This window comes from Sinocyclocheilus rhinocerous, unplaced genomic scaffold (assembly GCF_001515625.1).
Source record: "Sinocyclocheilus rhinocerous isolate Xijiao unplaced genomic scaffold, SAMN03320098_v1.1 scaffold1763, whole genome shotgun sequence".
Lineage (NCBI taxonomy): Eukaryota > Metazoa > Chordata > Actinopteri > Cypriniformes > Cyprinidae > Sinocyclocheilus > Sinocyclocheilus rhinocerous.
In genome coordinates this window covers 459,564-481,751 of record NW_015640500.1, presented here as the reverse complement: position 1 = coordinate 481,751, position 22,188 = coordinate 459,564, and the positions used below count along the sequence as shown (strand labels likewise).

General features: G+C 35.9%; 3 protein-coding genes across 3 annotated transcripts in view; 2 read left to right on the top strand and 1 right to left on the bottom strand.

The window, feature by feature from the left end:
- LOC107753309 (zinc finger protein OZF) overlaps window positions 1–2,517 on the top strand; it is a 5,927-nt gene extending 3,410 nt beyond the window's left edge. Inside the window, exons 4-5 of the mRNA XM_016569442.1 lie at window positions 1,098–1,197; window positions 1,412–2,517. Of these exons, the coding sequence (XP_016424928.1) occupies window positions 1,098–1,197; window positions 1,412–2,430 (1,119 nt within the window). The 3' untranslated portion in view covers window positions 2,431–2,517. The remainder of the gene's footprint in view (window positions 1–1,097; window positions 1,198–1,411) is intronic.
- The window catches only part of LOC107753312 (dnaJ homolog subfamily C member 9-like), a 17,011-nt gene extending 11,775 nt beyond the window's left edge, over window positions 1–5,236 (bottom strand). The window contains exon 1 of the mRNA XM_016569444.1: window positions 5,057–5,236. Coding sequence (XP_016424930.1) covers window positions 5,057–5,216 — 160 coding nt within the window. The 5' untranslated portion in view covers window positions 5,217–5,236. The remainder of the gene's footprint in view (window positions 1–5,056) is intronic.
- pgap3 (post-GPI attachment to proteins phospholipase 3) lies at window positions 5,180–16,018 on the top strand. The gene is made up of 8 exons (XM_016569443.1): window positions 5,180–5,395; window positions 7,740–7,837; window positions 7,961–8,113; window positions 9,290–9,352; window positions 9,475–9,536; window positions 10,018–10,154; window positions 12,053–12,257; window positions 13,590–16,018. The coding sequence occupies exons 1-8, from the start codon at window positions 5,191–5,193 to the stop codon at window positions 13,651–13,653; spliced, it is 987 nt and encodes a 328-aa protein (XP_016424929.1). The 5' UTR covers window positions 5,180–5,190; the 3' UTR covers window positions 13,654–16,018.
- The last annotated feature ends 6,170 nt before the right edge of the window (window positions 16,019–22,188 follow it).

Here is a 22,188-nt window from a genome sequence, read left to right as displayed (position 1 = left end):
TTAGGCTGGTGCGCATGTGATACAGCTGTTCTGCGTTATAATTAAAGGTTAAGACACGGAGCGTCTTTTGTCTGTCATTCTTCAGACATTACAGTAGACATATTTTGGTTTTCAAACTGTATCGTTTCATCAGTTAGTCACGTTGGCACTTGGCTAACGTATCCACCATTATTGTTTTAAGTGTTTACGGTTTAGCAGCTAAACTTTAGCTGTGGGCACAATTCGCTTGCATAAGTGTTAAACAAAATGTTTTTATGTCATTATTTTAAGAACTGATTGGAGCATTATATTATTGTTTTATGTAAAGGTGCATGCTAGGGTTGCCAGGTTGTCACAACAAAACCCGCCCAATTGCTACTCAAAACTAGCCCAATGGTGTTTCGAGGGTGGTCCCCCTTTAAAAATCGCGTTCTGGGGGTGTAATGTAAAATACACGCTTTCAGTCGGGGTTTCCCTGGTAAATTCGCATTCCAGTGCCTAAATATGACGTTATTGGGGTCGCTACGGCAGCAAGTACATATCAAAGAACAGACCATTTATTTAAAACAACAACAAAAAAAAGAGACGACAACAGAACAGGAGAAGATGGCATTCTTTCAATCTCCGCAAGGACTCGCTCCTCTTTGTGCCAATCACAACAGGCTTGGCCAGCTGGCCAATCAGAGCAGAGTAGGCTTATGGAAGGGAGGGGTTTACAGACATTTCGCTCAGAACCGAATCGAACGAACCGTTTCGAAATCATGGACAAATGACTCTATGTATAAATTTATATTCTGGGATAATTACAGTGTTTTCTGACCTTAGATGCATTTTAAACCTGTTGTAGGGGACTCCGACACAATATTAGGACACTTTAAAAAACCATATGACCTGCTCTTTAAAAAAGTAGATGGTTATTTTAATTTGTAATCAAAATATTACTGTTTTTACAGTAATATTGCGGCCTAGGTGAGCGTAAGAGATTTTTTCAAAAACATTTAAAAAAAAATCTTTATTATTCCAGATGTTTGACCGGTAGTGTAAGTCTATAAGAAAGTAAAGTCACTAAATTTCTTGGCTATTTTATGATTAATCACATAACTACTTTATGCTTGCAGTCTGATGAGGCTGTAGAAGAGCGTCCAGAATCCCCACTGACGCTAGCTGTGACGATCAAAAATGAATTTGGAAAAGTTGACTTGAAGTCCATCACTACTGGTATGTGAATAATATGCTAAATTACAAATGAATGAGATGAGTATGATCTATTTAATGATCTATCTAGTGTATAGAATGCATGCTGAATCCATCAGAATTTAACTGAATTAACACGGTGATTGATCAGATATTTATATGGCAAAGTTCCAAAAGAATTGTGCTGTAATAAACAGATATTTATCCAATGACAATTATTTAATTGCTCTCCTCTCAGGTCACTTAAACGCTTCTCCAGAAGACAGAGTAGCATCTGTTTTGCCAGAAGACAGCAGCGAAGATCCTCAAGATTCTGTTACACTCTTTGGAAAGAGATCCTTTATTTGTTCAGAGTGCGGCAAGAGTTTCTCTTCTCAAAGCAACCTCAAATCACATCAGCGTATTCACACTGGAGAAAAGCCTTTCGGCTGTGTTCTTTGCGGCAAGGCTTTCGCCCACAAACAAAGTTTGTCCGACCACCACCGAGTCCACTCAGGAGAAAAGCCATTTGTTTGTAAAGTCTGCGGCAAATGCTTCGGGAAAGCAGCACACCTCAAAACCCACGAAATAATCCACACCGGCGAAAAACCGTTCGGCTGCAACGTTTGCGAAAAAAGATTCAACATTGCTCAAAATCTTGCCAGGCACCAACTCACCCACACGGGCGAAAAGGAGTTCCGATGTTCAATATGTCAGAAAAGTTTCACACGGGCCATAACGCTAAAGACGCATCAACTTATCCACACAGGTCAGAAACCGTACTCCTGCGTGTCTTGCGGGAAGGCGTTTCGGCACGCCGTCAATCTTAAAAACCATGAGCGCATCCACACGGACCAGCGGCCTTTTAGTTGTGACCTATGTGGCAAGACCTTCAGGCAAGCTGTAAATCTGAAAATCCACAAACGGATTCACACGGGTGAAAAACCTTTCAGCTGCAAGGAGTGTGGGAAGAGCTTTAGTCAGCAGAGTAGCCTCATTTCACACGGCCGCACTCACTCTGGAGAAAAACCCTTTGGCTGCAATTACTGCGATAAGTGGTTTAACAATACGAACAGTCTAAAGTTGCACCAGAGGGTCCATACTGGTGAGAGGCCGTACAATTGTGAGTATTGTGGCAAGTGTTTCAGTCAAGGTAGTCACCTGCGTACTCACAAACGCCACGTTCATGGAGGGGGGAAGCAGTACATCTGCGATAAATGCGGAAAGAGGTATGCAGATCCCCGGAATCTGAAATTGCACAAATGCGTTTATGCATAAATGTGGTGTTGTAGATGATCACAAATGAATTACTCGCCCTCAGGCCATCCAAGATGTAGAGGAGTTTGTTTCTTCATCAGAACAGATTTGGAGAAATTCCATCACTAACTAATGGATCCTCTGCAGTGAATGGGTGCCGTCAGAATCACAACAACCCGCAAGTAATCCACATGACGTCAGTCCATCAATTAACGTTTTGTGAAGAAACAAACTCATCTACGTCTTGGATGGCCTGAGGGTGAGTAAATTTTCATTTTTGGTGAACTGTTCCTTTAATTATTTTGAGTTGGATTATGAAATTTCCATATTTATTGGCAATAATGTGGATTGTCAAGTGGCCCCAAAGGATGAATCTCAATTGCTGTCACAGTTGTATTTTACTTCACAAAATATCATAGTTTAGATCATGGGCTATAGCATAGAACATTTTTTAATTAGATTTTAGGACTGTTCTGTTTTGTAAAACTTATAAGTAATCACAGATAGCGATTTATTTTGAATGATGGTATTATATTTTGTACATTTCTTCATTAGCGTGAATCCTAATTGAAAAAGCTCATTGTACGCCTTCATATTTAAGTTTGATACGTTTAATATAACACAAGATAGTTGAAAAATAAGAAACTAAATATTAGCAGAGAGAGTTGGTTTGATATCTAAAATTCTGATAGTCTTTGAGACTGATATTGAAGACGGTAATGTCAAAATATCCTAATGTTAATAATATTTATTTTATAATTATAATATTATTTACAGCCCCAGAGGAGCAAGATGTATAAACTTAAATATTAAAGAATAGATGGCATTGCTATGGTCAAATATTTAATTTTTCCTGCCCTGTTTTCTGTCAAAACATTTATATTTGATTCATGAAAATGTTGCCAAGTACAGTTTTCAATAAAGCATTGTTCATCTTGTGTGAGTATCTTCATCCGCATTTAATTATAATACATTGTTAGTGAAGACTGCAAAAACAAGATATGTTTGAAATTTGTGTATTGCCACTATTACTGTGCATAGTCTGCAAGTTTTTTTGGTATGCACTGAATACATATGTGTTCTAGTACATTTTGCACACATTTTGATGTTGGACTTATTTGGTGTCATTAAGCACATAAAAATGTTTAGAAATATTTTAGAATACAGAAATATCATATTTGCTTTTTTAGGTTGTTCAAAATGAGGTGTTCTTTCCCTCCACGATCCTTTCCCGGGAAAATAACGTTTTCAAAGATTACAACTCGTATGTTAAGAAATTCCCTTTAAGGACATTGTTTTGCTATGAAGACACAATATTGCTATCATCCATCAATTTTTAAATGTCTTTTTTTTCTTCAACTTTATGTCAGTGTATAAGGGAAAATAAGGGAACATTTTCTTTTGTTTCTCAGCATTTTAATCACCCTTTTGCCTTCAGTTCAGTTTAAATGCTCCTGTGGTGTGACAAATGACTGTTTGAAATACAAATATTCCATGTAGTCTCAGTTTATTTGAGATCATAAAGTGCAATCAACCAGCAGTATTGGGTATAATTCCTTACTAAGTAATTAATGTAATTTAATTACTGTTCCCTTGGAAAAAGTAAGGGATTACTCTTAATTTTTCTGTAATTTAATTCCAATTAGTTCTGATGTAATTGCATTATATACTGTTTAGACTGCAGAACAGTTCTATATAAAACAATAGTGGATTTAACATCTAATGTTAAAATGTATGTTTTTTTAATGTAACCTTCTCCCTTTAAATACTTTGGCCAGTTCAAGAATAATTTATTCAATTTTATATAATTTATTTGAAAGAATTAAATGAGTAGTTTCATGTCTATCCTTGTTTTGTTCATCTGAGGCTGATGTGGGATTTAGAAAGTAACTGAATTAGAACCGTAATCTAATTAAACTGTTGAAGATGTAATTACTAGCTTATAATTAATTCTTTATTTTTGGGGTAACTTACCCAACACTGCCAAACTGTAGGTAGCTAAAGCTCATGCATAATAATTTTAACGTAAGTGTATATGTATATATTTTTTAACAGAACTACACAGTCATTATATATTCAATATATAAACAGTCATGCTTTGCATTTTTTTAAAAAGAAAAAAAAAACGGGATTGGACCTTTTAAATTAACGTAATAATTACCAATTGGCTTATTCATTAATTTATTTGTCAGAGAATTGTGTGTGTGTGTGTGTGTGTGTACAGGTTTATATATCCTGGTGGGGACTTAAACCTGAATACTCACAGACTCATGGGGACTCGTGTCACGGTGGGGACCTAAATTGTGGTCCCCACGGGTACAAAAGCTTATAAATCATACAGAATGAAGTTTTTTGAAAATCTAAAAATGCAGAAAGTTTCCTGTGAGGGGTAGGTTTAGGTGTGGGGTTGGTGTAGGGCAATAGAATATACGGTCTGTACAGTAGAAAACCCATTATGCCTACGGAGAGTCCCCACAAGGATAGCTGACCAGACGTGTGTGTGTGTGTGTGTGGAGAAAGAAGACGACAGACATGCGCGTGCGCGCTACATTTACACTTCCGGGTTTGTCTTTAAGTGAAATGTAACATTTCGCTTGTGATGCGTCTATGAAACTTGTTGGCCGGGCAGCGAATAAAAGGTGCTTACCTATAATTAAAGCGGCACGTCGTTTAAAGACAAAAGAAACAGTGGCGGTGAATACTGTCATGCTCGGTGAATGAGACTCGCCGGACTCGCTGGACTCGCGCTGATGGCCTGATGTTGCACCACTGTTGTGCCTCATGACCGGACGGACTAACAGCAGCATGACGCGCCTGATGTTTCTAGCAGCCGCGGTGTTTCTCTTGTCCGCTCCTGCGAGCGCTTCTCAGGGGGACAAAGAGCCCGTCTATCGCGACTGCGTCAAACAATGCGTCCGGACGAACTGCACGGGGGCCCGACTGCGCGGATTCCAGTCCTCTCAACCTCCATACATGGCACTCACAGGTACCGTTCTAACCTATTTGTGTTAGTAACCTAGTAGAGTATTATGCAAACTGAATTTATTTCACAGCTGACTAGAGAAAATGTCATAATATTATTTTAAATTAAATTATTAGCAATACTGAATTATTTAATGACAGATTTAAATGAACAGGAGTTGATGGACATTTTAAAATGAGTATTTATTAAAATGTGCAAATCACGACAAAAGTTTGAACAGACCTGTATACGAACATTTTTATTTATAGATTGACACACATTCTAAAATTAAAAAAGTGAAGAAAATAAATGATGTCATAGGCCTATATCAATTGCCATTATAACAGTATTGTTTCTTCTTAGCAGGACAATGTTCTTAAAGTTCTTATTCTTTAACTTCTATCAATATCTTGGTATTGCCACAACTTTTTACTATGTACCATAGTAATGCATTCCATGGTTTTGTTCAAAGCAGGCTGGAGTACAGTGTTATATGCAGTGTTGGGAGTAACGCATTACAAAAGTAATAATATTACAGTAGTATATTACTTTTTGCTGTAACGCAGTAATATAACGCATTACTAATCAAATTTGGGTAATATTATTACTCGTTACAATCTCAGTAACGCAAGTTACAACAAGTAATATATAATGTATTACATTTTGGAAGTAACTTGCCCAACACTGGTTATATGAATACAGCAGTCGCTTGATATATGTCAGGGTATATATATCATTTTATTCCATCACTGTACCATGGTACCACAGCAGTACTTTTTGTAAAATAATTAAAACAACACAAATCAAAAACCCAAGCCCAATTGAAAAAAAAGTTATGAAACAAAACAAACAAAAAGGGGTCTTATCTGGCTTGGCTTGTCTGGTTGAATGGTTTTAGAGGGGTTTTGGGCACTTTTCAGACTTTGAGAAAAGCTGGCTAACAAGCTAAACCAGCTAAACTCCAGGGACAGGCTAAACTAGCTAGGGCCAGCCAACCACCATAGGCTGGAGCTGTTTTCCCCCCTCAGGAGAGCACCGAATAAGCAGCCTATGGCTGGTTACCTGCTTGAGAGGAAACATTATGTATCACATACAGTATTTATACAACACTAGTCAACATTTGGAGACACCTACTCATTCTCTGTAGTAGTAATATTTACAGACATTTTAGAATAACAACCATTAAAACAATGAAAACAAACAAACAAATTATAAATCAAATAGTTCTGTCCCTTCTGAAAATACTGTGTCCAGGACAGGTAAATCCCATGATTTTGTAACAGTTCCACACCGAGTCACTGCACAACTCCAATAGCGGATGGTGTTTTACGTTGCATAGCACCGTTCTCTTATGTCAGAGACTATAACATTTAATGTAGCTATTTTAGACCAAGAACCCATTGCTGGATAGGGAGACAGAGCAGGGACCCCCAATACATATTGCTTAAAATTGGGTTGCTTTTAAAGCCTGGCCATGTGCAGATGTACATACTTTGTTATAATGATTGTGTTGCAAAACCATAAAATAGTAATTTGTACACTTTACTTAGTAAAGTAAAAAGTAATTTTACTTTTCGGCAGTGAAACCTTTAGCTGAACACTGTTAGCTTGTTAGCTTTGGATGAAGTTTACTAAATATTGTATTTATTTAATTTTTTTACTTAATATTGTGTATTTTCATGTTTTGTCTCATGTCTCAAACATTGTTCTAGTGAAAGGATGCCACATAATGAATAGGGTTGCAAAGGGGTGGAAGATTTCCGGTAAATTTCCAGAAACTTTTCAAAAATCCCTGGAATATTCCAAACAAATGCTGGAAAGTTTCAAAAATTTCTGGAATGTTTCTGAAATTTACTGGAAAATTTCCACATTTTTGCAACCCTATAGCTTCAATAAAGTTAAGCTAAATTCACAGCATTTGTGGCAAAACGTTGATTACGACAAAAATTCATTTTGATTCGCACATCGTTTTTGAACATGTAGGTAAAAATTTGACATTTTCACTGGAGATTCTCTAAAACCAACTTTAAAAGGTGCATCCTGGGATGCTTTTTAAACGGTATTCAAGGATGTATGCTGGACTCTTGTTGGCTGCTTTTCCTTCACTATCCTATCTTACAAGAAATAATGACATTTGTAAAGAAATGAATATGTAGACACAACTATTTATGCATAAACCTTTAGATCAAAAGATTTTATAAGAGCACGAATTGCATAAATTCAGTCAATTATGTTCTGACTAATTCTGTGTGAGATTTGGTTAGTATTGTAGATCTAGGAAATGCCAAATTTACTTTATCAATGTCAATTAATTTTGTCCTGCAGCCTTTCCTGTGCAATCGCTCATTTGAAGTCTGTGATCTTTCAGGCTGGACATGTCGTGATGACTGCAGGTATCAGTGCATGTGGACCACCGTGGGTCTGTACCAGGCAGAGGGCTACAGCGTACCACAGTTTCACGGGAAGGTTAGTGTCAGAATTGTCAACCAGTGTGAAAGGGGACAAATTTTAATGGTCATCACTATGGAAATGTATGTTTTCAACCCTGATTCTACATCCTTTTTTTTTCCTATTTCTAACTTTGTCTAGTGGCCTTTTGCTCGTTTCTTGTGTTTTGAGGAGCCTGCATCTGCGCTGGCATCTCTGCTCAACGGTCTGGCATGTCTGCTGATGCTGCTGAGATACCGCAGCGCCGTCCCTCGACAAAGCCCCATGTACCACACCATCACCGCCTTCTCACTGGTGAGACAGTGTCTGTCTGCTAATATTAATTCCAATAATTCCAAATTATTCCAAATTTAAAAAAAAAATAAATAAAAAACACACAATAAAAAGACTTTGTGATGTAGTTCAAAAGTTGCATAAGTGCAGTTATTCAGCAACCACAATTGCAAATAATATAGTTAAGATCCCTATTTAGATTTATAACAGTTCGTCACTGAAAAGGTTTGCTTGGCCTCATGAAAGAATATTAACTGGCCGTATTACATTTAACATGAGCAGAATAGCGCATTAAGATCGCTAAACTCCACATTTTTTCAGTGTTTTGAGGTCATCAGCTCTTTTTTTTGCAGTGCAGAGGGAGCATGTGTGCATGGTTGCCAGGTTGGGATTGATTAAGAGAAAATCTCTGACTGGGGAATTTAAACTCTTGACATCTGGCAACCCCAAGCATGAAAGCTCATGGAGGCTTTTTACCAATGCAAGATAACAGCAATGTCAAATGAAAAAAAAACCCCAAAAAACAGCAGGCCAGAGAGGCATAACTCATGTTTAGGTATGATTAAAATTTTGAGGTCATCAGCTCTTTTTTTTGCAGTGCAGAGGGAGCATGTGTGCATGGTTGCCAGGTTGGGATTGATTAAGAGAAAATCTCTGACTGGGGAATTTAAACTCTTGACATCTGGCAACCCCAAGCATGAAAGCTCATGGAGGCTTTTTACCAATGCAAGATAACAGCAATGTCAAATGAAAAAAAAAAACCAAAACAGCAGGCCAGAGAGGCATAACTCATGTTTAGGTATGATTAAAAATCAAAATCAAATCAAATTTTAAACACTCATTTTATTGCATTACTTTATTTTTCAATAAGTAAGTAAAGATTATTAGGAATTTTCACTATTTCTAGGTCACCAATCAAATTATTGACACTGATCATGTTGTTTAGATGGTCACATACTCTTTGGAACATTCTGAAATCATGCTGGATCACATGATCATCAGTTTTGTTCATGGCATCTCCTGTGCTGTTGTCATTAAAGCAAAAGTGTACAAACCAAATACTGAGACATTCAATTCATGATACTTATTTTACAGTTAATTTCATTATTTACAAAAATCATACCAACATTTTTTAAGTGGAATTGGACCTCACTGTAAACGTAGGTTGTGCTCAACCATGTTAGCGTCTCTCTGCAGGTTTCCCTGAATGCATGGTTCTGGTCTACAGTGTTCCACACGAGAGACACCTATCTAACAGAGGTAACCCTTCAAGAGATGATTCAAAGACAAATTCTAAACATTTTCTTATGTTCTTGGATTAAGAGTAATGCCTGTCATGTCAAAAATAGTGTTGGTAGAGATTTTCTGTCTTTGTTTTATAGAAGATGGACTACTTCTGTGCATCAGCTGTCATTCTTTACTCTATCTACTTGTGCTGTGTAAGGTGAGTGAACAGGAAATAAATGGCTGATTAACAATATATAGTGCTTGCTAGTCTTTTTTTATAAAACGGATAGTTCCGGTCCTTGATTCTGATTGGTTGAGCCGCGTTCGAAGCTGTTGTAAATTACACTACAAACATACACCTTTGTTTACTTCTGTGTGTTGCTCGGCAACCACTTTGTTGGAACCACAACTGTTTCTGAGGAACTACATTGTTTGGTGGAAGAATACTCTTTTTATTTATATCATATTTGCTCTGTTTTATTCTGTGAAACCTTACTACGTATATGGAATAACCGTTTTATAAAAGCAATAATCCCCGTGAAGCCGTAGTTTACAGTGAATTTAGAACAGCTAAGGGGGTTTTAGGGGTTTTCTAACAACGCCCCTTAGCTGTTATAAATTCACTGTAAACCACGGCTTCTTGGGGCTTATTGCTTTAGTTTATGATGTTGATTTGAGGATTGATATTTGTGTTTCAGGACGTTGGGCTTGCGTAGGCCTGCAATTTCCAGTATGGTGGGAGTTCTGCTCATTCTGGCCTTCACGTCTCATGTGTCTTATCTGACCTTTGTCAGTTTTGACTACGGGTACAACATGGCTGCCAACGCCACCATTGGTAAGTGTTGTGAATACAGCAGTGTGTTTACATACATGATTCTACAGTGCCTATGATAAGCTGATAACGTGTAAGTTCATGTAAAAATGTCCTAAATATTTTTTGTTGTTGTTTTTGGAAAAGGCTATGAATGGATTGTATTTACTTAATATTTGTAATACTTGTATTTATCTTAATCAATGTTTCTGGGTTTCTTATTGTGTAAATGATTCATCAGCGTACTTTATTCCAAATAAAAACGGGGGATTGGTATTACACAGAATACAAAATATCGAGGTCTGACTTTTCTCGATCCAGTCAATTCCCATTGAATAAAATCAAGTCATGACCTATATTTTTAATCTCCTGTTTCATTCAGAAAAATATCCCGTTACTGGATTAAAATGAGTTTTGAATGCGGTTTCATATTGACTGTAATCAAAGCACAGTTAATTTATTGATCACTGTAGATCTTTGCATGTAAATGCCTGCATCAGTTGTTCTGTCAGCTTTGTAACATTTTTGACAGGATTTATCATTTCAAAATCTCATGTAAACATGGATAGATTTTCTTGCATTGTTTTCACAAAGTGCTTGTTTTTTGGTCCACTCCAAAGAGAAAGGAAAACTTGAAATCGCATCATATGACCCATTTAAGCTTTTTGTTATATGTTAATACACTCAGCTTTGTGTAAATACTAGGTCTACAGGTCTTCACTTGACATTTCAATTAAAAAAATGTAATTAAAAAATAAAAAAAGGTTAATAAAATAACAAATAAGAAGGAAAAGGCATAAATGGTACACAGGAACTTGTTGTATTATCCTAAACAAAGATTTTTTTAAATTATATTTACATTTTGGAATGATTAAGATTTTTTTAATGTTATTGAAAAGTCTCACATGCTCACCAAGACTGCATTTATTTGATCAAAAATACAGTAAAAACAGTAATATTTAAATATTACAATTTAAAAATGATTGTGTATATAAGAATTTTTTTATCTCTCTATGTATGTATGTATATATATATATATATACAGTGGGTACGGAAAGTATTCAGACCCCCTTAAATTTTTCACTCTTTGTTATATTGCAGCCATTTGCTAAAATCATTTAAGTTAATTTTTTTTCCTCATTAATGTACACACAGCACCCCATATTGACAGAAAAACACAGAATTGTTGTATATATATATATATGCATGTTGTGTTAATAGTTCATATATATTTTAAACTGTAATTTAGCTAATTTTCATCAACTGAATCAGTGCAAGACCAGCTTCACATTATGTAACACTTAAACTAAAGGCTGGAGGCAGTCTGCAGATTTGAGTTGACAAATTTCATAGAAAATCGTGTAATGTATGATGGCTTTTATTTGAAATAATGTATGCTGATGAATCATTTACACAATAAGAAACCCAGAAACATTTATTAAGATAAATACAAGTATTACAAATATTAAGTAAATACAATCCATTCATAGCCTTTTCCAAAAACAGCAACAACAAAAAACGTTTTTTTAGCTTCAGACTAAGATTCCTTCCAGTCGGAGGATATGAAACAGGTTTGATATTTTTAGCTGATTTTAGAACACATATTGTTTTCGATTGTCACACATCTCTTAGCAACAAGGCGCACATTTCTGCGTGAGTTTGTTGTGACCGGAATGACTTTAAAGCCTGGTAGTGTATGATCCTCAGTTGTTTAGTGTGTAATGGCCAGTTTTTCGTCTGCGACTTACAAAGTCAGTAAGTGTATGATGTCCAGTATTTTAAGATCTGTTCAGTTTTTAAAAGTCGTGTAGTGTATTCCAGCCATAAAGGTTTAAAAACAAACTAATACAGTAATAGGCTACATTAGGTATTTGTTTCTCACCCATCTGTCATTCCCTCTGGTCTTGGCTTCTCTGTCACAGGCATGATAAACCTGTTGTGGTGGCTGTGCTGGTGTTGGCTGAACCGGAGGATTTTGCCGTACTGGTGGAAGTGTGGGATGGTGGTGCTCTTACTGCATGGTCTTGCCCTGCTGGAGCTGCTGGATTTCCCTCCACTCTTCTGGGTTCTAGACGCTCATGCCGTCTGGCACCTCAGCACCGTGCCCGTCCACTTCCTCTTCTACAGGTACATATGCACGTAATTTGCACATATTAATTATGGTGCACATATAGTTTTTACACATTTCTCCATACTATACAGGTGCATCTCAATAAATTAGAATGTTGTGGAAAAGTTCATTTATTTCAGTAATTCAACTCAAATTGTGAAACTCGTGTATTAAATAAATTCAATGCACACAGACTGAAGTAGTTTAAGTCTTTGGTTCTTTTAATTGTGATGATTTTCCACGATTTACTAATTCATTCCCCAAACTAGAGAAATAATTAATCATATGTGGCCACAATTTAAATAAAATTAGGGAACAAATTAGAATAAGTTGCTTGTTCTTAATTTGTGGCCAGGATATTTAATTTTTTCCCCGCATGTTATGTGCAGGGTTCTATAGAAATGGGTCCCGGTGCTTGTATTAAAACAACAACAACAAAACTAAACTACCCTGAAAACAAATTGGTGTAGGATTTACTTTAAAGCTGTGTTCATTTAGAAATTGCTGCTAAATTTCACAAATAATTACAAAAACGGCAAGTAACCTGTGAAATAAACATGACATTTTTAAGTAGAAATGTTCTTGTAAAACATACAAAATTATTTTTACAGTGTATGTTTTCCTTGTTTTTTGTTTCTTGTAGCCTGAAATAAATGAACTTTTCCACGACATTCTAATTTATTGAGATGCACCTGTAAGTAACATTTTCAAAACTCTTCACACAGTTCTCCTTACCAACTTTCAGCTTGGCACAGCAGTAAATTTTACATCCAGACTGCGTTAAAACTACCAAAACACTTGTTTCAAATCAATTCATTCTTCTATAACACATAGCAAAGATTGTCACCCAACAAACACACTTTGTCACCCATAAAACAATGACCTAAAAGGTAGCATTATACAGTGTTTTCTTTTGTAAAATTCCTTTATAAAACTAGAATGACAGCTCTCTACTGTTTAGAATTCACCTGCAGTTTGTTAGATGGTCCATGTTTATATCGCAGTACAAAACTATTATAAAGCTGTCTCCTTTTGTATAGATGGTAATGAAATTGAAAGATCAGCTATCTAATCATTTTTGATAGCATTTTATTTTTTAGATTTGAAATACATTTCATTACTGTAGAAATGTGAATTCACGATATTTGAAAGATAGTCATTGAATGCATTTTGTACCAAAGCAACAGGAAATGATCCAGTTTAGCCCACATATTCTGCTGTTGTGCTCACTGTAGAGTTTTGAAAAAAGTGCAGAGCACTGCACATGACGTGGGGAGAATATATGTATATGTGTATAATACAAAATTATTTTTACAGTGTATGTTTTCCTTGTTTTTTGTTTCTTGTAGCTTTCTCATAGATGACAGCCTTCACCTCCTCAACACAGAGAAGCCTGGAGTGAAACTGGACTAGGAGGAAACCGTCTCAGAACCCCAACCCCTCCTCTCATATCCTTCCCATCAGGGCAAGTGCGAGCCAGACTGAGCCAGGCCTCAACCGCAGTGGCTTCCGGCACGTGTTCTGGGGCTGAAGTTTTGAATATTTATTGTTTTCTTTGTGATTACAGATTCTTTTTACCATAACTTTTTATTTTTGCTTTGTACAGAACGGGTTGTTTGTTTTGGTCCGGATGTGCTACTATACTGTAGTTGAAACCTGATTGATGTTTGCATTCACTTGAGCTTTGCCTTCAGTTAAGAAGTAAATCAGCCTTTATCAACAAAGCACTCTTCTAAAAAGGTGCACTGAATAATAACCATCTTTGCAGATGAATATCTTCACATAAGATGTTCTTATCTCTTATTTCTATCTTATCTATATTTATGGTGCTTTATTTAATGGCCCTGAAGTGAATATATTTCAGAGATAGAAGTAGATTGAGCTTTAGTTTTAAACATCCATTCACTATAAGCGTGCTGAACATCAGGAGGGGTTATGAGTGAGCAGTGTGCTCTGTCTCTGAGACGTGTGGCGTTTACCTCACCATGGTGCAATAGCAGTATCTACCAGCAGAGAGTGCAGTGCTGATTAGTTTCCACATTGCGGGAAGTCACTGATCACTGTTCTGTGAATTCCCGGCATAGACTTGTGATGGATTGGACATTTTGTTGTTGTAGCAGTGCATATCAAGTTACCCATTTTTTCTATTGTCATCACTCACTTTAATCACTGTAGATTTAAAAGGAATAGTCCACTCACAAATGAGAATTGTTAACGTTTGCTCATGATGATTTTTAGTGAAACACATAAGGAAAAGTTTAGCAGATTGTTCATATAATTAAAAATAAAAGGTGACCAGGGACAGACAAACTTCAAAAATGACAAAAAGCACCATTAAAGGTATCAAAAAAGAGTAGTCTATATGACTTGTGCTCTATATAGGCCCGTTCACACCAAGAACAATAACTATAGCGATATCTGTGAAGTTTTAAAAATCATTCTATTTCTGTGAGAACAAGAAAGTCCACATCACTATAACAATAACAACACAGAGGAATGATATCATTGGAATCACTTTCAGAACAATTTTTTTCTAGCTCATAAACACATTGACAGACAATCAGAAGCTCAAGTGATGAAAATGAAGTTTTTAATGTTGTTTACATGTCTATCAGGTGTTTTTAATATGCTTAAAGACAAACCATGTGCAAATTCATCAGTCAACGCCATTTCTGAGCATTTTCTCCTTAAAACCGCAGTGTGCCAAAGACAGTAGGAAACTGGCTGTTTCAAACCGCTTTTTTGGTACTATCACGAACCAATCCCAACAACTTGCAGGGTGGGGCTTTTTATATCATTCTCAAAGCGTTTCTACCTAAGGATGTCGATTTTTAGAAGATAGCTGTCTAAGATGGCAACAGGAACGTGGTTTGTGTAACATTAGTGACACATTATTAACTGTTTGGTAATGTTGTCAAACCAAAGGCTAATGATATCAATTACTGTTACGTGTCCGACGTTGTAGAGTGTGATACATTCTGATACATCAAATTCTATACGACCCTGTATAATTCGTTCTTCCTCCTCTTCTTTGGAATCAGTTTCTGATTCAGACATATATGGCTGAATTAATCCAATATCACCGCTTGCCATTGTGTAGCATTTACTACTACAGTTAACCAAGAAAGTGGAACAGGTAGTCCAAACTGGTGCGATTGAGTGGAGGTGTGGTCTAATTAGCATATTCTTGGATTCGCATATACTAAATGAGGTGAGGGTAGAGTTATATTTAAGGCATGAAGAAATTATTTTATATTATCGTTATAGTTATTTTTCTTGGTGTGAACAGGCATTATTTCAAGTCTCTGTGTGGACCAAAATGTCATTATTTATCGATAATATTTTGCTGAAACTCTGTCTCATGACATGTATAGTATGATGATAAATGGTGCTTTATTGCCATTTTGTAGGTTGATACAAAGGCTTTTGGTCATGTGTGCTTCCATTTTATGGAAAAGAACAGCGTGAACACTCTGCTAAACGTCTCCTTTTGTGTTCCATGAAGGAAAATCATGAGTAAATGACAGATTTGTCATATTTGGGTCAACTATTTCTTTTCAGCACCACAAAGCTACTTGTTGCCTGAATATAAAATACTGACTCGATCCTTATGACAGAAAGAGTTAGAGAGTGGCATGATATGTGATTGCAAAGAAATTACTTTTCCTTTTGATTGGGATTTTATAGCATGGTTTTTCTCTGTGTTGCTGCTTTATCTTTGTTTTTCATTTCCTTGCATTTTTATATATTCAATCACTTTGTGCTTTATTTTGACACATTTTAATATAAATTTGTTCTTTTTATTTTCACCAAGAATGCCTTTGCAATTAATATATTACATAGAATTGGTTTTCCACAGAAGGTAATGGAAAAGGGATAAAGAAGGATTTATTTGTGTGTGTGTGTGTGTGTGTGTGTGTGTGCGCGCGCGCGCGCGTGTGTTTTGTTGCTGTGCAATTCGAGCTTGTAGTGCATCACATTTACAAACATTTATTGCTATAGCAACCTGACGGCTACCACAGCTTATATCCTTAGCAATGTTATTAAGCTCCTTCTCTTCAGAATGCTTGTCACACTATGCCTTACATTTTTTATCTTTTTATTGTTCATACAAGGCAGCACTCGTCCATGTGTGAGTATCCACAAATCTCCCATCATTGACATCCACAAACTCTTACTCACTTTTGCCAGACTATTTCTCTATTTCTCGTATCATTTTAAAGTGAATTCATACTTTTACAGATTCTAGAGTTATTGTGACTGGAGCCAAAACCACATTTGATTGCCTGACTTGTCTTTGTTCCTATATCGTCACTTGTGCACTTTATGTGTGTGTGTGCCAGAACAAGAGCGCAAGCATGATCAGTCTGGAGGGTAAATATAGCCATTTAGAAAGGCTAAAAGCGGTATAGAGGGGGAGGGGACTACAAGGGTATCCAGAACAGTGATGGCGGGGGCCGCTGATCATTGACTCTGTTTTTTGAGAGTCTTAATGAGCAGAAAGTCAATGCTACAGTATTTTTACATCTATGGGGGAGTTTAACCACTAACTACAACTTTTTAGCTTGTTTATTTAAAATCGCGATCAATTGGAAGTAGCGACAGATCTTTTCTTCTCTATTGAGGCGTACATCCAAGTTTAGTGGATTTTTGAAAAACCAAAAAATATAAGGCAAGACTTGGTTCTGTCCATTGGTTATTGATTGGATTTTGAGTTGTGGGCATTGGCCTCAACACTGGGGGCAGAAGAGCTTGGGGTTTAATTATACTACTGTATATGATTGGTGAAGTCCTGTATATGTCACCAGAGAAAAGTCATTTTCACCGGAAGATCCATTTTGATTAAACATTACAAAGTCCATTTTTTGAAAAGTGAAATGTATGCATGGATTAATTTTCACAATAAGATCTATAACATGCATTTAGAAAATAGATAAGATGAATTTTCACATTATGCCGACTTTAAAGGGGTCATATGATGCGATTTAAATTTTTCCTTTCTCTTTGGAGTGTTACAAGTTCTTGGTGCATAAAGAAGATCTGTAAAGTTGCAAAGACTAAAGTCTCAAAACCAAAGAGATATTCTTTATAAAACGGCTCGTTCTAACACGACCCCACATGTCTACGTCACCCCCCCCCGCCGTGCCGTTCTCAAGCCCACCGGCCGCCGCTCACTCAAGCTGGCCTCCGCTCACTAGCACTCTAGCCCGCCGTGTGTGCCGCTGTGTTTCTGTTTGTCATTTCTCCGATCACAAATGCAGACATGGTTTACGCGGCGTGATGCAATGCAAACGCGTAAAAAGACAATAGAAGTCATTATAATCTGTAATTATGTCCCCACTGGATGCAACAAATGCCTCATTTATAATGGGTTTTAATGTTTTTGTCTCGTCGCTCCAGCCGGGACAAGGCATCACAATATGGCAAGGGGCGTAACATTTCCGTCACATGCTTGAGGTATTCGGCCAATCACAACGCACTGGATAGCTGGCCAATCAGAGCACACCTCGCTTTTCAAACCGATGAGCTTTGTAAAAATTGACGCGTTTCAGAAAGGCGGGGCATAGAGGAGAAACAATAATGTACAGTATGTGGAAAATAATGTGTTTTTTGAACCTTAAACCGAATAAACACATTTCATTACACCAAATACACAAAATAATGTTCTTTTTAACAGCATCATATGACCCCTTTAAAGGAAAGTTCCGGGTTATATACAACTAATATACAACAAACACAGTTTGTAAAAACAAAACATGATGGAAATGTTGATGGGAAACCCCACATACAGTAGTTGGATTCTTACAATTGACATCTATGCCTAACACATCTCTGAACATGTTTTCTTTTTGTTTTGTGGTGATTGACAGATGCTCCTGGGATATTGCTTTAATTAGGATGAAGTTAAAGCAAGATAATTGTTCATGGGCACAACTGTTCTAACATATATATATATATAATGCTTTTCACCTTCCCTTAAAACATTTTTCATATTTTGTTCTTTATGTTTTTAAAGCAGAATGGAGGTCATATATTATACTGTCTGCAAATTCATCAAATTAAAACTGTAAAATAACCTGCATGCTGAATGTAAACTTGAGCTTTTTCATGTTTAAGAAACTAAAAAGAAAGGGGATACGATTTACTGTATGCCTGGACTGGTAATAGGTTGTTTTCTGAAGAGCATTACTTTTTTGACATTGTTGTCTGTATGTAATGTAACATAAGGCCAAACACCTGAGGTGGCTTCTGGGTATTCTAATTGTTAATGTCCAGCAGGACTTCCAAATTCTCCCCTTCATTGGCCAGTTTGATTGTGGCCATCCACAGGCTCAACATAGACTTGCCCTGTATATCTCTCTTACCTTCATTTTCTCTTCTCATTCTATCTGTCCCTTTCTCTTGCTCTCTTTCTTTGTGTTGGTATTGTATTGCACCTTTCTCCACCAATTGTACACGGGTCCAAATGTGTATAAAGAAACCTTGAAGAAATTAATAAAACTGTTCTCTATTAATTCTTTTACTAGTAAGCCTATGTATTTATTTCAGTAACACTATGAGAGGCTGTGCTGCATCATGAAAAAATTCATGACCGCTAAATCACAAGTGCATTATTGCTTTTATGAAATGGTTACTACATAATAAAAATGGTAAGGACATGTTTTCATTTTACTTAGCAAATTCATATAGCGCCTGGCATGTAAACTAAGGTTAATAGTGGGTCTTATGGAGACTGCTGAACAGGTAGTTCACGTTGGTAGCCAAACAGTTGCTGGTATCCACTGACTTGTGGAAAAAATACTATGGAGGTCAATGGCTACCAGCAACTGTTTGGTTAGCAACATTTTTAAAAATAAATTTTTTTATGTTCAACAGCAGAAAGAAACTCATACAGGTTTGGAACAACACGAGGGTGAGTATATTTGTATTTTTTAGGTGAACTATCTCTTGAACGTTGTTGCACTAAAAGAGGAAAGTCAAATCAACTATTCCATTGTTAGGATATGGTATTCCATGCAGTGTGCTCTGTTTTATGCTGCATATTTTGCCAACTAACAAGTCATCCAGCACAGTTTACGTGCTACTGCAAGAATAGAAGTATGGTATATGCTATTCTGAACCTGATGGCCTACTGAAAGAGAACAGTAAAAGTGTTTTTCTCATAATCTAGAAAACAGCTTTGGTATAAGGCACGCTGAGTACATTAAATATTCAGCTATATGATGAACTAGAGGAAGGTTTACTTATTGTATTAAGAGGGGTCATGTAGGTGACAAGATGCTGGATAGTTCTGAATGAAAGAGGTTATTCTTTCTCCTCTTTCTGCCTACATCTCAGAGTCTGAGCCTGGGGTACAAACACACTCACTATCAATGTGAGAAAAAAAGGCACTTTTGGCAACACATGCCATTCTCTGGAATTTTCCCCAAGTCTATTGACTTTTGAGAAAAACAGCCACTGCAAGTAGAAATTTGTACTATTAACGCAAAATCTCCCCAAATAGAAATTTGGTAAACATACATACGTGCATAAATACCTTTTCCTCCATTTATAGTTGACCCAAAAATTTTAATTTGTGGAAAATTTACTCACCCACAGGCCATCCTAGTTGTAGATTAATTTGTTTCTTCATTGGAAAAGATCTGGAGAAATGTAACATTATTTTAGATTACATCACTTGCTCATCAATGGATCATCTGCAGTGAATGGGTGCCATCAGAATGAGAGTCCAAACAGCTGACAAAAAACCTCACAAAATGTTAACTGATGGACTGGAGTCCTGTGGGTTATTGTGAAGCAAAAATCTGTAATTCAGAATTAATTAGTATTAGTATTCCATTTTATTATCTCCCTCAGGAGAAATCTGTCTTAGGCAATCAATCAAGAGAGCAGATCAAACATACAACAATCAACTGTAAAAAAAAAAAAAAAATTTCACAACAACAAATAAATAATGTTACCCATAACCTTACCCTCACCCACACACAATTCATCTCTTATTGTTAAATAATCTAATTTAATTAAAATTCGCAACTTCAAACTGTTGCTTCTGTTATGTGAATTACTTGTGGATTATTTTTGATGTTTTTTTTTTTCAGATGTTCTGACTCTTATTGGTGAGCAAGTAATTGATGTAATGCTAAACTTCTCCAAATCTGTTCCGATAATGGAACAACTCATCTATATCTTGGATGGCCTGAGGATGAGTACATTTTCAGCAAATTATCATTTTTTGGGTGAACTACTAAACATCTTTCAATGACATATTGATTATTTATTCTTAAAGACATAAGAATAACAATTTCAGAGTTATGAATACTTATTTTTTAACTAGTAGATATTCCAGTAATGCCTAGAATTTATCTTCACTGAAAACATGGTTACAAAGTTGTCCTTATTCACTAAATATTATACGGTGGTTCAGATATCATGCAGCTATTTAATTGTTAAAAGTTCCCATTACAGTTCATATTTATTAGATATCAAACACACTCACTATCAATGTGAGAAAAAAAGGCACTTTTGGCAACACATGCCATTCTCTGGAATTTTCCCCAAGTCTATTGACTTTTGAGAAAAACAGCCACTGCAAGTAGAAATTTGTACTATTAACGCAAAATCTCCCCAAATAGAAATTTGGTAAACATACATACGTGCATAAATACCTTTTCCTCCATTTATAGTTGACCCAAAAATTTTAATTTGTGGAAAATTTACTCACCCACAGGCCATCCTAGTTGTAGATTAATTTGTTTCTTCATTGGAAAAGATCTGGAGAAATGTAACATTATTTTAGATTACATCACTTGCTCATCAATGGATCATCTGCAGTGAATGGGTGCCATCAGAATGAGAGTCGAAACAGCTGACAAAAAACCTCACAAAATGTTAACTGATGGACTGGAGTCCTGTGGGTTATTGTGAAGCAAAAATCTGTAATTCAGAATTAATTAGTATTAGTATTCCATTTTATTATCTCCCTCAGGAGAAATCTGTCTTAGGCAATCAATCAAGAGAGCAGATCAAACATACAACAATCAACTGTAAAAAAAAAAAAAAAAATTTCACAACAACAAATAAATAATGTTACCCATAACCTTACCCTCACCCACACACAATTCATCTCTTATTGTTAAATAATCTAATTTAATTAAAATTCGCAACTTCAAACTGTTGCTTCTGTTATGTGAATTACTTGTGGATTATTTTTGATGTTTTTTTTTTTCAGATGTTCTGACTCTTATTGGTGAGCAAGTAATTGATGTAATGCTAAACTTCTCCAAATCTGTTCCGATAATGGAACAACTCATCTATATCTTGGATGGCCTGAGGATGAGTACATTTTCAGCAAATTATCATTTTTTGGGTGAACTACTAAACATCTTTCAATGACATATTGATTATTTATTCTTAAAGACATAAGAATAACAATTTCAGAGTTATGAATACTTATTTTTTAACTAGTAGATATTCCAGTAATGCCTAGAATTTATCTTCACTGAAAACATGGTTACAAAGTTGTCCTTATTCACTAAATATTATACGGTGGTTCAGATATCATGCAGCTATTTAATTGTTAAAAGTTCCCATTACAGTTCATATTTATTAGATATGCTCATTCTTTAGGCCTACTAATTACTAAAACTCAAAAATTTTCATTCTTACTAACAATTGCAAAATATTTTTTTCCTAATCTTTTATAATTACCATCCAAGTTCAGTGAAAAGTCTTACTAATAAAACTGCTGTGTATTCTGAAGCAAATACTTTCTGATATCTGAATGACAGTTGCCAATAAAATTATATTTACTGGGAAAAGTTGCAAGTAATAACTGGAATATTTTTATTTCATATAGAAAACAACATGTCTTTATGGGAGCCCGTTTCTGCCACTGAATAATAAAAAAAAGATAATTGCGACTTTTTATCTCACAATTCTGACTTTTTT

Bases quoted from the DNA above. Each gene is read 5' to 3' on its own strand.
- pgap3 (XM_016569443.1), top strand. From the start codon at position 5,191: ATGACCGGACGGACTAACAGCAGCATGACGCGCCTGATGTTTCTAGCA. The intron at 5,396-7,739 runs GTACCGTTCTAA...GTGATCTTTCAG, and splicing joins TCCATACATGGCACTCACAG to GCTGGACATGTCGTGATGAC. The intron at 9,537-10,017 runs GTGAGTGAACAG...TTTGTGTTTCAG, and splicing joins ATCTACTTGTGCTGTGTAAG to GACGTTGGGCTTGCGTAGGC.